Here is a 12,915-nt window from a genome sequence, read left to right as displayed (position 1 = left end):
GGCATAAAGCTGATCCCAGGGGGCACCAATTCCATTACTCTAGTGTTGTGAAAATGACTTCAAGCTGCCATCTTGAAAAACTGAGGGTTTCCCCTTTGAGACAGAGGAGCTTTCAGAGTAGGCTGAATCCTTAAGCAAAGTGAAACTTCTGCCTGCAATGAAACAATCCACCAACAGGTGCTTTGCTCTGCAAAGTAGCTCAGTTCTTCACACAGTGACTGCGTTTACCACAGTTGCCACTGATGTTGTCTGCAAATTGTGGAAGTGTGAATGACGTGCCTGGAACCTGATGGGGCTGCAGCCTCCCAGCGTTTGCCCAAAGGCAAATGCAGGATACGTTTTCCATACTGTCTCTACGTGCCTGCTGTAGGAAGCACAATTATGACAGAAAGTACTTGTAACCTTGTGAGCTACTTTAGGCTAAGAAACAGCAAGAGGCAAGACATTGCTTAGCATGCATCATGGCAGAGAGAGCATCTGGGTCTCAGTTAAAGCCAACAGGGACAGAGAACAACGGTCTCTCGCTGCGTGCAACACTTCACTTCAGAAGGTAGGGAACCTGTGGCCTTCCAGATGTGGCCGAACTGTAACTCCAATTGTTCCTGGCTATTGGCCATGCTGGCTGAGGATGATGGCAGTTGAGGAGTTAAGGAGTTGAGCGACACCCAGAGGGCCACAAGTCCCCCACATCTTCTTTGCGTACTTGACAAAACAGTCAATGTCTTCCTTCACCTTTTCCTCAGAAGTCCTGGATCTCAAATTGTCCATGTGTTTAGGAGGGGCTGGCATTATTTCTAATCACGATTTGTTAGTAGAATGGGATTAATTACCATTTAATTTTTTTTACATCACAGCAGCTGTTCTTCCGAGAAAGAAGTGATGTTCCCAGCAGACGTTAAAACTTAGAAAGAGAGGAGGGCTCAGGGCAAAGGTGGATCATCCTATGCAATAAAATCCACTAGAATTCCATGATATCCAGAGTGGCTCTTGCTTAAGGGGAGGTATAGCATAAATGATAGTTGCATTTGTGTACTATGCTTATGTCTTGGCTTCTGCTGGGAGGAAGTGTGGGATATAAATAAAATAATAAATAAGTAAGTAAATAAATATGCAGCAGAAAAATTTGAGCTAGGGCTCAGCTGTAGAGCATGACATCAAAGTGAAGAGAGTACCCCAGAGCATGTGCAAAATGCCTCTGTCACTAATGATTAACTCTAAGCAGCCTCTAAATGTCTGGATTTAGGAAGAAAGGGGCTTCCAGTCTGGAGAGCAGGTTTGAGCAATGGAAGCTATTATTTTCAAAATTATGTACAAAGAATAGTGGATATACATCAAACTCACCCAATGAGGTGTGCTTCTAGCAGAGCATGTCTTAAGTACTTTTGATCTTTGATTATCATGAAGCGGCACTGAATAGTCCCCACATCCTTCATTTGGGCCAGTTTTCTCTCATTCATACTCAGCAGTTCTGTTTTTCAATTTTTTTTGTCACCAAGTAAGCACAAATAATATTCAAGTGTTGCCACTGTAGTGGCAGTACATTAGATATAAATGCCAAGGAACAGAAAAAAGGCTTGTTCACCTGCTCATTTGTGAAAGTTTGCAACTTCTGCACTTCTACTTTGAGGGACATGTTCATGTTCTGTACAACCTGGAAAGAGGAAAAGACAGGCTCCATGTTACAGGTGCAGCCAGAAAGCCCCAGACCTGAACATCAGCTAGACAGCCTCAGCAACGTATAAAAACAAAGATTCAACAGAAATACACATCTTTGCCTTCTGTTCTTTCCTGTCCTCAGAGTACTAGAGATGCTGCCTTGCGCCATGAACCTTCCTTCTCCAAGTTGATACGGATGGGGACACTGAATAAGGCTGCTTCTGTGGTGGGCATCCACTCTAGGGAATGCCCCTCCCCCCCGGACACCTGCTAAGAAACAGCCTTTTCTCCTTCCATGGGCTGGTTAAAATCCTCCCTCTCCTCACCATTCGGCAAATTTCTCTGGTTGCTGCTATTTGTTCATTTCACACAGTTTACATTTATTGTATCTTTTAAATACATTTTTTTTAAAGAAAGTCACTTTAGGTATTAATTTCTTCTGTAGAAAGATGGCCAATAAATCTTAACAACCAACAACTAAATATTTTCCCGGAATTAGCATAAGAAGTGATTTCTGGATCAGGCCAAATGACTATATACTTCAGCATCCTGTTCTCAAAGTGGCCATCCAGATGCCTATGGGAAGCCCGGAAGCAAGACCTGAGCACTTTCCCCTCCTGCACCTGGAATTTAGAATCTGGGAAAGACAGAAGATAAGCAATCCTGCCTGCATACTGAGTTTTTGTTTCTGCAATACTAGCTTGATGGCCACGATGCTGACTTAACATTCAAAGCTTTCCCAAGCAATGCCGGAGCTAACTAACAAGTGTGAAAATGAGATACTAGAGTGCTCTGTACCACTCCAGATCACAGCCCAATGATATCTGAATGCTCCCATCCTTCCAACAAGACATCATCTGCAAGCAGCAGGACCATCTTGTCCCCCATGCTGTTTAACATCTATATGAAGCCCTTCGGAGTGGTCATCAGGAGATTTGGGGTGAAGTGTCAGCAGTATGCTGATGATACCCAGCTCTATTTCTCCATAACATCTGAATTGGGAGAGGCTGTGCAAGCCCTGGACTCGGTGGTGGGCTGGATGAGGGCCAATAAACTGAATCTGAATCCTAGCAAGACGGAGTTCAGATAATTGGTTCCTGAGTTCAGATAATTGGTTAGTTGCCTGCTTTGGATGGGGTCGTACTCCCTCTGGAAGAGCAGGTCCGTAGTCTGGAGGTGCTCCTGGATCTATCTTTGTCACTAGAGGCCCAGGTGACCTCAGTGGCTTCGGCTGGTGAGACAGCTGCATCCATTTCTAGACCGGGATAGCCTGACCACTGTTGTTCACTCACTGGTAACCTCCAGGCTGGATTACTGTAATGCGCTCTATGAGGAGTTGTCCTTGAGGTTGGTCCAGAAGCTGCAGCTGGTGCAAAACACAGCAGCAAGACTGCTCACTGGGGCAGGGTATCGTCATCATGTCACTATTACAACCTCTGAAGAATCTGGGGCAGCTGGGACAGTTTAGGAGGCAGGCTTGCTCCTGCTAACAGCCATCTTAGATCTCCTGGACTGCTGCAACTCCTTCCTTTTCATCAGGTGTGAGGAACCTTTGGCCCTCCAGATGTTGGAAGCAAAAGAGTAGGAAACACTGGTGTCAAGAGATAAAGCGGCACCAGCAGTAGGTGGAGGCAATTGCCTCTGGCCACTTCTGCCTTGCTGAGGACTACAAGACCGATAAATGCAAGCAAAGGAGGGAGTGAGAGGAGGAGGAAAGCCATACCCCACTACAAGCCACTCACACCCTTGATGGTGTTTGGCAAGAGAGAGGAAGGGGCTGGCCTGTCTTCTTTTCATATGTAATGTGAACAGCGGCAGCTGGCTACTACACATGCAGATAAACGTGTATGATTTGTACGACCATTATTAAATAAAATACACATGCTATGTCCACCCATCAGGATAAGAGCCTCCACCGTTTTAGAGATAATACAGCGTTTACTATACCATTAGATCTTCTTCTTTGCTGGTTAGCTTGATGCGTTGGTTGGCTAATGAGTCCTCAGCTTGGCTTATCTGTTTATCTTTTTCTGCAATTCTGCAATTAAAAAAAATCCCTCCATTAGGAGAGTATAACAACAAGTAGGGTCGATAAGAAGGTAGGTGCAATCTGCTCTTGTGGCTACTACCAATGAAGCACTCATGCAGTTGATTAGCCAAGCAAAACACATGACAACTACGATCGATGATCAGTAGTTATCGGTTTTAGGATGCACAGCAAGCAGGAGGGCCACCATTTTAAAAAAGAAAATGCTCACAGCTTTGAGAATGCAACACCATCCCAGCATGCCTTGTCCAAAATTCTGAAGTTCAGCTGTGATAAACCAGGATGACAATATGGTAATTGACAGCTGGTATAGCACAATGCGGAGGAGAGCCTGGCTCGGAGTCCAGAGACTGTGAGTTCAAATCCCCGCTCATTATTTATTTATTTTATTTATTTATTGCACTTTTTGACCGCCCTATAGCGACAAGCTCTCAGGGCGGTGTACAACAAAATAAAAACATATTAAAATACAGGTGGGTGTGGGTACAGTACATTATAGAAAACATATGTAAAAACAAAATTAAGACAAAAAATTAACATTAAAATAGATTAACTTTAAAATTTAGAATTTAGAATTTAAAATTTAAAATGCCTGGGCAAAGAGGTAGGTCTTTACCTGGCGCCGAAAAGATAACAGAGAAGGCGCCAGGCGTATCTCGTCTCCTGGGTGTTAAGGGCCAGCTAAAGTAAGTGGCTCAGGGGTTACGTTCCCTGCCACCTGTGCAGCCGTGAGCAAGCTGCATAGTCCCAGTTGCCCCCCCAGCTGGCAGTTGCGGACAAGGAAGGGGCTGGCTTGTGCAGCTGTGGCAAGCTGAGCAGGCCCTAGACAGCTGGGGAGGACTAGCCTCAGAGGGAGGCAATGGTAAACCCCCTCTGAGTACCGCTTACCATGAAATCCCTATTCATAGGGTAGCCATAAGTTGGGATCGACTTGACAGCAGTCCATTTCCATGTCAATATGGTAATTAGTGAGCACTTTCTTGTGTGCATGTGAACACACACACACACACACACACACACTGAAAGAGCAACTGTACTCGACTGCAAGATCCAGTTGTTTAAGGAATGCTACAAAACCTTAATACTGATGTGTTTGGGGGGGGAGGAGATGCTATGGGTTTACATTAGCCATTAAAGGAGAATGCCATAGAAAGGCCAAGACAGTTCCTAGAACAGGGAGCTCTACAACCACAAAAACAGCCTCTTGATGGTGCTAGAAAGCAGAGAGTCAACCCACTGCTACAGTTCCCAATCGGTGAATGCTCTGTTCCTGCACAATGCCTCCTGTGCTGACTTTAGGGTACACTGTGAGGTTAATGTTGCCCTGTGAAAAGGAAGGTCAAAAGAAGACTCAAAGACAACAGGGCTGAGGTTAAAAAGCAAGCAAGGGCAGGTCACTTTGCCCCACATGGCTTGAGCTTCCCTTTGGCCTGTCTGCCTCTGGCCAGGGCCAAACCTCGTCTACCACATTGCATAACTGAAGGCTTATTGGGTTTACATTAACTTATCTTACCAATAGAGCTTTCCAACAATAGATGTCAGGAAAGAAAAAGGACCAATAAAAATGGGAGTGTGGATAACTAGAGCTGGGAAAGTGCTGTAGTTGGGAAGACTAGTATAGTTCTGCAGTAAAGATATGAATTCAGTATGTTTATTTTAAAAATTTAGATACGGTCCTTCAGCAGAGCTTCCAGAGTGATTTACAATAATTCTCTGCATGTGGAAAGCCACAGGTTCAATCCCAGGCATCTCCATTTCTTTTTTAAAAAACAGGATCTCAGAATTGCTTCCAAATTGAGTATACACTGTGGAACAACCACACTTTGTTCATACCCTTTTTACATCTGCACAACATCGTGAACAAAGCATCTTTCTCTCACATTTTCCCTGTTCAGCTTTTTCCCTCCAGAGGTCAAAAAAAGAAGACTCCTTTTCAGTTTAATAGAACAGCTGCAATTTTCCCAGATATAGATTGCTTTACTCATTTCCTTCTCTACCGTCTCCCTCTCTCCTCTCTAGGATTCACCTCTTCATTTTAACTGCTTAGAGGTTTTTGTCAGTTAAACAGTATTTCAATTTTGCCAGACAAATAAATATTTTTCTCATTTTTCCTTTGGCATTGCCGTTATATTCCCCCCCCGCAGCTCCCCAATAATTGCAGCTGAGGAGGGGCAATCATGATCAGGAGTGCGCTGAAGAGGAAGGGAAGATATTTAACTCTTTTCCTGCACATATTCCCAAGGAAAATTGTCCTCCTTCCCCCATAACATTTGGGATTAGGGAAAGCAGGACTGTTAGTTTTGCAACAGTGTTTGGAAACAGAGTGGCTATTCTACTTACGGCTGAAAAGCAATACAGCAATGACAAGCTGTTACTTAATTGAGGGTGGGGAACCTCAGGCCTGGGGGGGCAATGTGGCCCTTTCAATCCAGTCCTCCAGATTCTCTGCAGATTACACCCCTTGCCTCGAACCATACTCATCACCAGCCTGCCTGCTCCGCACACTGCTCCGACTCCTACAAAAAAAGATGGCTCCCTGCCAGAGTCCTAAGAGAGTTGCTACCAGTCAGAGTAGACAACACCAAGGCAGATGGACCAAAGGGGTATGAATCTTGCATCTATAAGGCAGGCTCATGTGTGGTTCAAATCTTTTAATATAGTCTGCATGTACACACACGAAGATGTCCATAACCTCATCGCCCTCCACATACCCACAGCCAGAAATCTCATGGCCACCCAGTGAATCCTACAAGAATGCATTTCATTTTATTAAAACATGGAGGGGCAGAGCTGATTTCTCCTGCTAAAACAATGCACTGCAAACTTTAAGCATAGAAGGGAAATCCTTAGGAAGATGTTTATGGCTTCTTAGGGGAATCTGTAACAATGGAGGGTAAAAATATTGGAGATGATCACATTTCCTCCAAGAAAATCTCTCATATACGGACGTGCCTACACACTAAAGCAAGTAATAAACCTAAAAGCATTTTTTTGAGGGGGGGAAGAGAGAAAGATTCTTACACTTTGTGCAACTCTTCTGCAAGGGCTGAAGCTGAACTCTGAAAGACAAAACATACAACAACAACAATGACAAAATGCCATTTTGCACTGAAAACTTGATCAGGTACTAAGCCATTTAAGAGTCAATGCAAGCTTCCTATTTCAAAGCCAGAGATCAGACCCTAAAGGAGATTCTCACAATGACATCAGGTGACCCATTTTTGCCCATACAGCTTGAAACCAGATGATTGCCAGCACTGTGGACCAGGCTCTGCAGGTGCCACTGATTAGCTCTCTGGTGGTGCCTGCAAACCCCCTTTCACCTCAGCCATGTCTTGACCTGCCCAACACCAGACATCATATAAGAACATAAGAAGAGCCTGCTGGATCAGGCCAGTGGCCCATCTAGTCCAGCATCCTGTTCTCACAGTGGCCAACCAGGTGCCTGGGGGAAGCCCGCAAGCAGGACCCGAGTGCAAGAACACTCTCCCCTCCTGAGGCTTCCGGCAACTGGTTTTCAGAAGCATGATGCCTCTGACTAGGGTGGCAGAGCACAGCCATCACGGCTAGTAGCCATTGATAGCCCTGTCCTCCATGAATTTGTCTAATCTTCTTTTAAAGCCATCCAAGCTGGTGGCCATTACTGCATCTTGTGGGAGCAAATTCCATAGTTTAACTATGCGCTGAGTAAAGAAGTACTTCCTTTTGTCTGTCCTGAATCTTCCAACATTCAGCTTTTTTGAATGTCCACGAGTTCTAGTATTATGAGAGAGGGAGAAGAACTTTTCTCTATCCACTTTCTCAATGCCATGCATAATTTTATACACTTCTATCATGTCTCCTCTGACCCGCCTTTTCTCTAAACTAAAAAGCCCCAAATGCTGCAACCTTTCCTCGTAAGGGAGTCGCTCCATCCCCTTGATCATTCTGGTTGCCCTCTTCTGAACCTTTTCCAACTCTATATCCTTTTTGAGATGAGGCGACCAGAACTGTACACAGTATTCCAAATGCGGCCGCACCACAGATTTATACAACGGCATTATGATATCGGCTGTTTTATTTTCAATACCTTTCCTAATTATCGCTAGCATGGAATTTGCCTTTTTCACAGCTGCCGCACACTGGGTCAACATTTTCATCGTGCTGTCCACTACAACCCCGAGGTCTCTCTCCTGGTCGGTCACCGCCAGTTCAGACCCCATGAGCGTATATGTGAAATTAAGATTGTTTGCTCCAATATGCATAATTTTACACTTGTTTATATTGAATTGCATTTGCCATTTTTCCGCCCATTCACTCAGTTTGGAGAGATCTTTTTGGAGCTCTTCGCAATCCCTTTTTGTTTTAACAACCCTGAACAATATAGTGTCGTCAGCAAACTTGGCCACTTCACTGCTCACTCCTAATTCTAGGTCATTAATGAACAAGTTGAAAAGTACAGGTCCCAATACTGATCCTTGAGGGACTCCACTTTCTACAGCCCTCCATTGGGAGAACTGTCCGTTTATTCCTACTCTCTGCTTCTTAACCAATTCCTTATCCACAAGAGGACCTCTCCTCTTATTCCATGACTGCTAAGCTTCCTCAGAAGTCTTTGGTGAGGTACCTTGTCAAACGCTTTTTGAAAGTCTAAGTACACTATGTCCACTGGATCACCTCTATCTATATGCTTGTTGACACTCTCAAAGAATTCTAATAGGTTACTGAGACAGGACTTTCCCTTGCAGAAGCCATGCTGGCTCTGCTTCAGCAAGGCTTGTTCTTCTATGTGCTTAGTTAATCTAGCTTTAATAATACGTTCTACCAGTTTTCCAGGGACAGAAGTTAAGCTAACTGGCCTGTAATTTCCGGGATCCCCTCTGGATCCCTTTTTGAAGATTGGCGTTACATTTGCCACTTTCCAGTCCTCAGGCACGGAGGAGGACCCGAGGGACAAGTTACATATTTTAGTTAGCAGATCAGCAATTTCACATTTGAGTTCTTTGAGAACTCTCGGGTGGATGCCATCCGGGCCCGGTGATTTGTCAGTTTTTATATTGTCCATTAAGCCTAGAACTTCCTCTCTCGTTACCACTATTTGTCTCAGTTCCTCAGAATCCCTTCCTGCAAATGTTAGTTCAGGTTCAGGGATCTGCCCTATATCTTCCACTGTGAAGACAGATGCAAAGAATTCATTTAGCTTCTCTGCAATCTCCTTATCGTTCTTTAGTACACCTTTGACTCCCTTATCATCCAAGGGTCCAATCGCCTCCCTAGATGGTCTCCTGCTTTGAATGTATTTATAGAATTTTTTGTTGTTGGTTTTTATGTTCTTAGCAATGTGCTCCTCAAATTCTTTTTTAGCATCCCTTATTGTCTTCTTGCATTTCTTTTGCCAGAGTTTGTGTTCTTTTTTATTTTCTTCATTCGGACAAGACTTCCATTTTCTGAAGGAAGACTTTTTGCCTCTAAGAGCTTCCTTGACTTTGTTCGTTAACCATGCTGGCATCTTCTTGGCCCTGGCAGTACCTTTTCTGATCTGCGGTATGCACTCCAGTTGAGCTTCTAATATAGTGTTTTTAAACAACTTCCAAGCATTTTCGAGTGATGTGACCCTCTGGACTTTGTTTTTCAGCTTTCTTTTTACCAATCCCCTCATTTTTGTGAAGTTTCCTCTTTTGAAGTCAAATGTGACCGTGTTAGATTTTCTTGGCAATTGGCCATTTACATGTATGTTTAATTTAATAGCACTGTGGTCACTGCTCCCAATCGGTTCAACAACACTTACATCTCACACCAGGTCCCGGTCCCCACTGAGGATTAAGTCCAGGGTTGCCGTCCCTCTGGTCGGTTCCATGACCAACTGGTCTAGGGAATAGTCATTTAGAATATCTAGAAACTTTGCTTCTTTGTCATGACTGGAACACATATGCGGCCAGTCTATGTCTGGGTAGTTGAAGTCACCCATTACTACCACATTTCCTAGTTTGGATGCTTCCTCAATTTCATATCTCATCTCAAGGTCTCCCTGAGTATTTTGATCAGGGGGACAATAGATCGTTCCCAGTATTAAGTCCCTCCTGGGGCATGGTATCACCACCCACAACGATTCTGTGGAGGAGTCTGCCTCTTTTGGGGTTTCGAGCTTGCTGGATTCAATGCCTTCTTTCACGTATAGAGCGACTCCGCCACCAATACGTCCTTCCCTGTCCTTCCGATATATATTTTATATCCAGGGATAACCGTATCCCACTGGTTTTCTCCATTCCACCAGGTCTCCGTTATGCTCACTATATCAATGCTCTCCTCTAAGACCAAGCACTCCAGTTCTCCCATCTTGGTTCGGAGGCTCCTAGCATTAGCGTACAGGCACTTGTAAGCAGTGTCTCTCTTTAAGTGTCTTTGGCACTTGTGGTTTGGCCTGTGGTAATTTTGCTCTTCTGAATTTATATCCTGTGCCCCTGCTCTCACAATGCCTACTTCTAGGCCTACCCCTTTTAAAATGTCATCATTTCTTTGGTTTTTATCCCAGAGGGGAGGTTTATTCCGAACCGGACCTTTCTCAGCTCCTGTCGGGTTTCCCCCCTCAGTCAGTTTATAAGCTGCTCTGCCACCTTTTTAATTTTAAGTGCTAGCAGTCTGGTTCCATTCTGGTTCAAGTGGAGCCCGTCCCTTTTGTATTGAGACTGCAAAGCTGGGCCTGACTGGCTGGTCCTGCGCGTGGAACCAGTAGCATTTCAGAGAAAGCCACCTTGGAGGTCCTGGCTTTCAGCACCCTACCTAGCAACCTAAATTTTGCTTCCAGGACCTCACGGCTGCATTTCCCCATGTCGTTGGTGCCAACGTGCACCACGACCACTGACTCCTCCCCAGCACTGTCTACCAAACTATCTAAACGGGCGATATCCTCAACCTTCGCACCAGGCAGGCAAAACACCTTGCGGTCTACACGCCCATCACACACCCCACTGTCTATGTTCCTAATGATCGAATCACCCACTACAAGGATCCCTCCACCCCCTGAAGATATATCCTCGGCACGAGAGGATAGCTGCTCATCCCCCAAGGAATGGGTCCCTTCTAAGGGATCGTTTCCCTCTTCCTCAGCTGGATGCTCTCCTTCCCCGAGACCATCGTTCTCCATGATAGCAGGAGAGCTATCATCGCTGGAGTGGGACACAGCTATAATGTCCCTGAAGGCCTCCTCCACACACCTCTCTGCCTCTCTCAGCTTTTCCAGGTCTGCCACCTTGGCCTCAAGGAAATGAAGTCGTTCCTGGAGAGCCAGGAGCTCATTGCACCGAGAGCACACCCACGACTGCTGTCCAACAGGCAGATAGTCGTACATGCTGCAGGCTGTGCAAAACACTAGAGAGCCCCCACACCCCTGCTGGCTTCTTACCTGCATAGTTTTGTTTGAGGTTTATTACGTCAATAGGTTGGAGACTGTGGTTTAGTTGAGGTCAGGGAACAGACGGGCAGAGTGGGGGGCCCTGGCCTCCTCGCCCTGCTGCCGAACTCGCTCTGCTGCTTAACTCGCCTTGACGCTTTGTCAGCTGGGGCTCCCTCTAGCTCGTGGAGCAGGCTCCCTCGCTAGGTGCTCTGACTTTATATGTGTGGCTGGTTCCTCCCAGCTACTGCTGCCAGCCAATGATGTGTTACTTGAGGCTGATGGCTCAACTATCAGCTGGGGCTTAACTCTTTAGTATTATCTCAGGCTTCCTTCCTTTGAAGGCAGGAAGGCAGGCTTCCTTCCTGAGCGAGGGGCGGGGCTGTTTAAGCTTTTGGCTGCTTTTAATCTCAGCAAGGGTCTGCGACTTCCAGGCAAGTCTTTTGTGTTTGTTGTTTTCCCACCTAGAACAGCCTGACCTTTCTTTAACCTAGGGAAACAGAGCTTGTGGTTGTGTTTCTGTAGTGTTTATGTAGGGCAGGCTGCTTTGTCAAAATGGCCTGGCAGGCCAAGTAAGGAGGCCTGGCAGGCCAAATTAGACCAATGGGTGGGCAGTTCCCCACCCCTGCTCTACCTTGCAGGAAGGCCAGCCACCAACATACCCCTCTTGTGTACACCATGCTAACCCGGTTTGGTTCCCCCTTTGAAACAGGTCTGCAGATACAACACCAGAGAGGGAAGGGTGAGTGCACATCCCCATGGCTGGCTCCCAATGTGGAAACTGTGGCTCGCAGGGAGCCAATGCTGTGTCTGCCCTTGGCCACAGGCTTCCCCAGGATATCTGACTTGCCCCGCCCCACCCCACTCAGCATCCAATTCACCACATGAACGCATGAAAATGTAGACTGGCACTGAACTCTTGGCCTCCCTACATTTCAGTCCCAGAACTTGGGAGTTAGAGCTTCTGAATTAAGAGAAGGGAAAGACGACAACGACTACAATGGCCCATTCTGATGTTTCCATACCTGGACTGCCATCTGTGAATGGAACTTCTGGAGTTGAGCTTTCAAAGCCTCATTCTGCTCCATCAGCTCCTTTCAGAAAAGGAGATGCAAACGGTCAGGCAGGTAACATCTTTTAGAAACCTTTTGCTCTGAAATCGCATTGCACAAAAAACAAAACACTGCACAGCGTTTTTCACATGAGAATTATTCTGCTAAAATCATTAAACCTACACATATCATGAAGTTGCCCCACACTGTATTAGGGTTACAAAAAAGAAAAAGAGTGACCACATACCAAATCCAAGTTATCATAAGCAATATGAAGGATGCTTACTACATTCTGAATAATTTGCACTATACCCGATTACACGCTGTTCGCTGTTGCCTTGTGTGTAGCTTCCTAGAGCCCACCCACTCCCTTTCCAAAAACTGTCACCTCCTTGCCTGGATACCTGAAACATCATCTTACCCCTTATGCACCCAGTCGATCTCCTGCAGGAACCATCTTATCAGGAGTTCCGCAGAACATAGAAAGCGGACCTTTAGCGTAGTGGCACCTCCCCTGTGGAATTCCCTCCCCTTAAATATTACAGTTGCCATCTCTGTTATCTTTTGGGCGCCTACTGAAGACCTTCCTCTTTCAACAAGCCTTTTAAGTAGAGACCTTATCCCAGTCTGCGTCTGTGTTGGAATTGCTTTTAAAGATGTTTTTAAAAAGATGTTTTGTTTTAATATAGTATCTATTTTTATGATGTTTTAGAGTGTTTTTAGTGTTTTTGTTTGCTGCCCTGGGCTCCCACTGGGAGAGAGGAAGGGTGGGATATAAATTCAATCAATCA

At 45.5% G+C, this 12,915-nt stretch overlaps 1 protein-coding gene across 6 annotated transcripts in view; it reads right to left on the bottom strand.

The window, feature by feature from the left end:
- Positions 1-12,915, bottom strand: part of KTN1 (kinectin 1) — a 146,339-nt gene that overhangs the window by 54,713 nt on the left and 78,711 nt on the right. For 5 of the 6 annotated variants that reach the window (XM_061612467.1, XM_061612470.1, XM_061612465.1 and 2 more), the window contains 4 exons: positions 12,098-12,166; positions 6,725-6,762; positions 3,604-3,694; positions 1,583-1,651 (listed from right to left, as the gene is read on the bottom strand). In XM_061612467.1, the coding sequence (XP_061468451.1) occupies positions 1,583-1,651; positions 3,604-3,694; positions 6,725-6,762; positions 12,098-12,166 (267 nt within the window). The remainder of the gene's footprint in view (positions 1-1,582; positions 1,652-3,603; positions 3,695-6,724; positions 6,763-12,097; positions 12,167-12,915) is intronic. The other variant, XM_061612466.1, reaches the window with a different exon arrangement.

The sequence above is a fragment of the Rhineura floridana genome, chromosome 2 (assembly GCF_030035675.1).
Source record: "Rhineura floridana isolate rRhiFlo1 chromosome 2, rRhiFlo1.hap2, whole genome shotgun sequence".
Taxonomy (NCBI): Eukaryota; Metazoa; Chordata; class Lepidosauria; order Squamata; family Rhineuridae; genus Rhineura; species Rhineura floridana.
The sequence above is the reverse complement of the archived record's forward strand: the minus strand, read 5'-3'. Positions and strand labels throughout refer to the sequence as shown.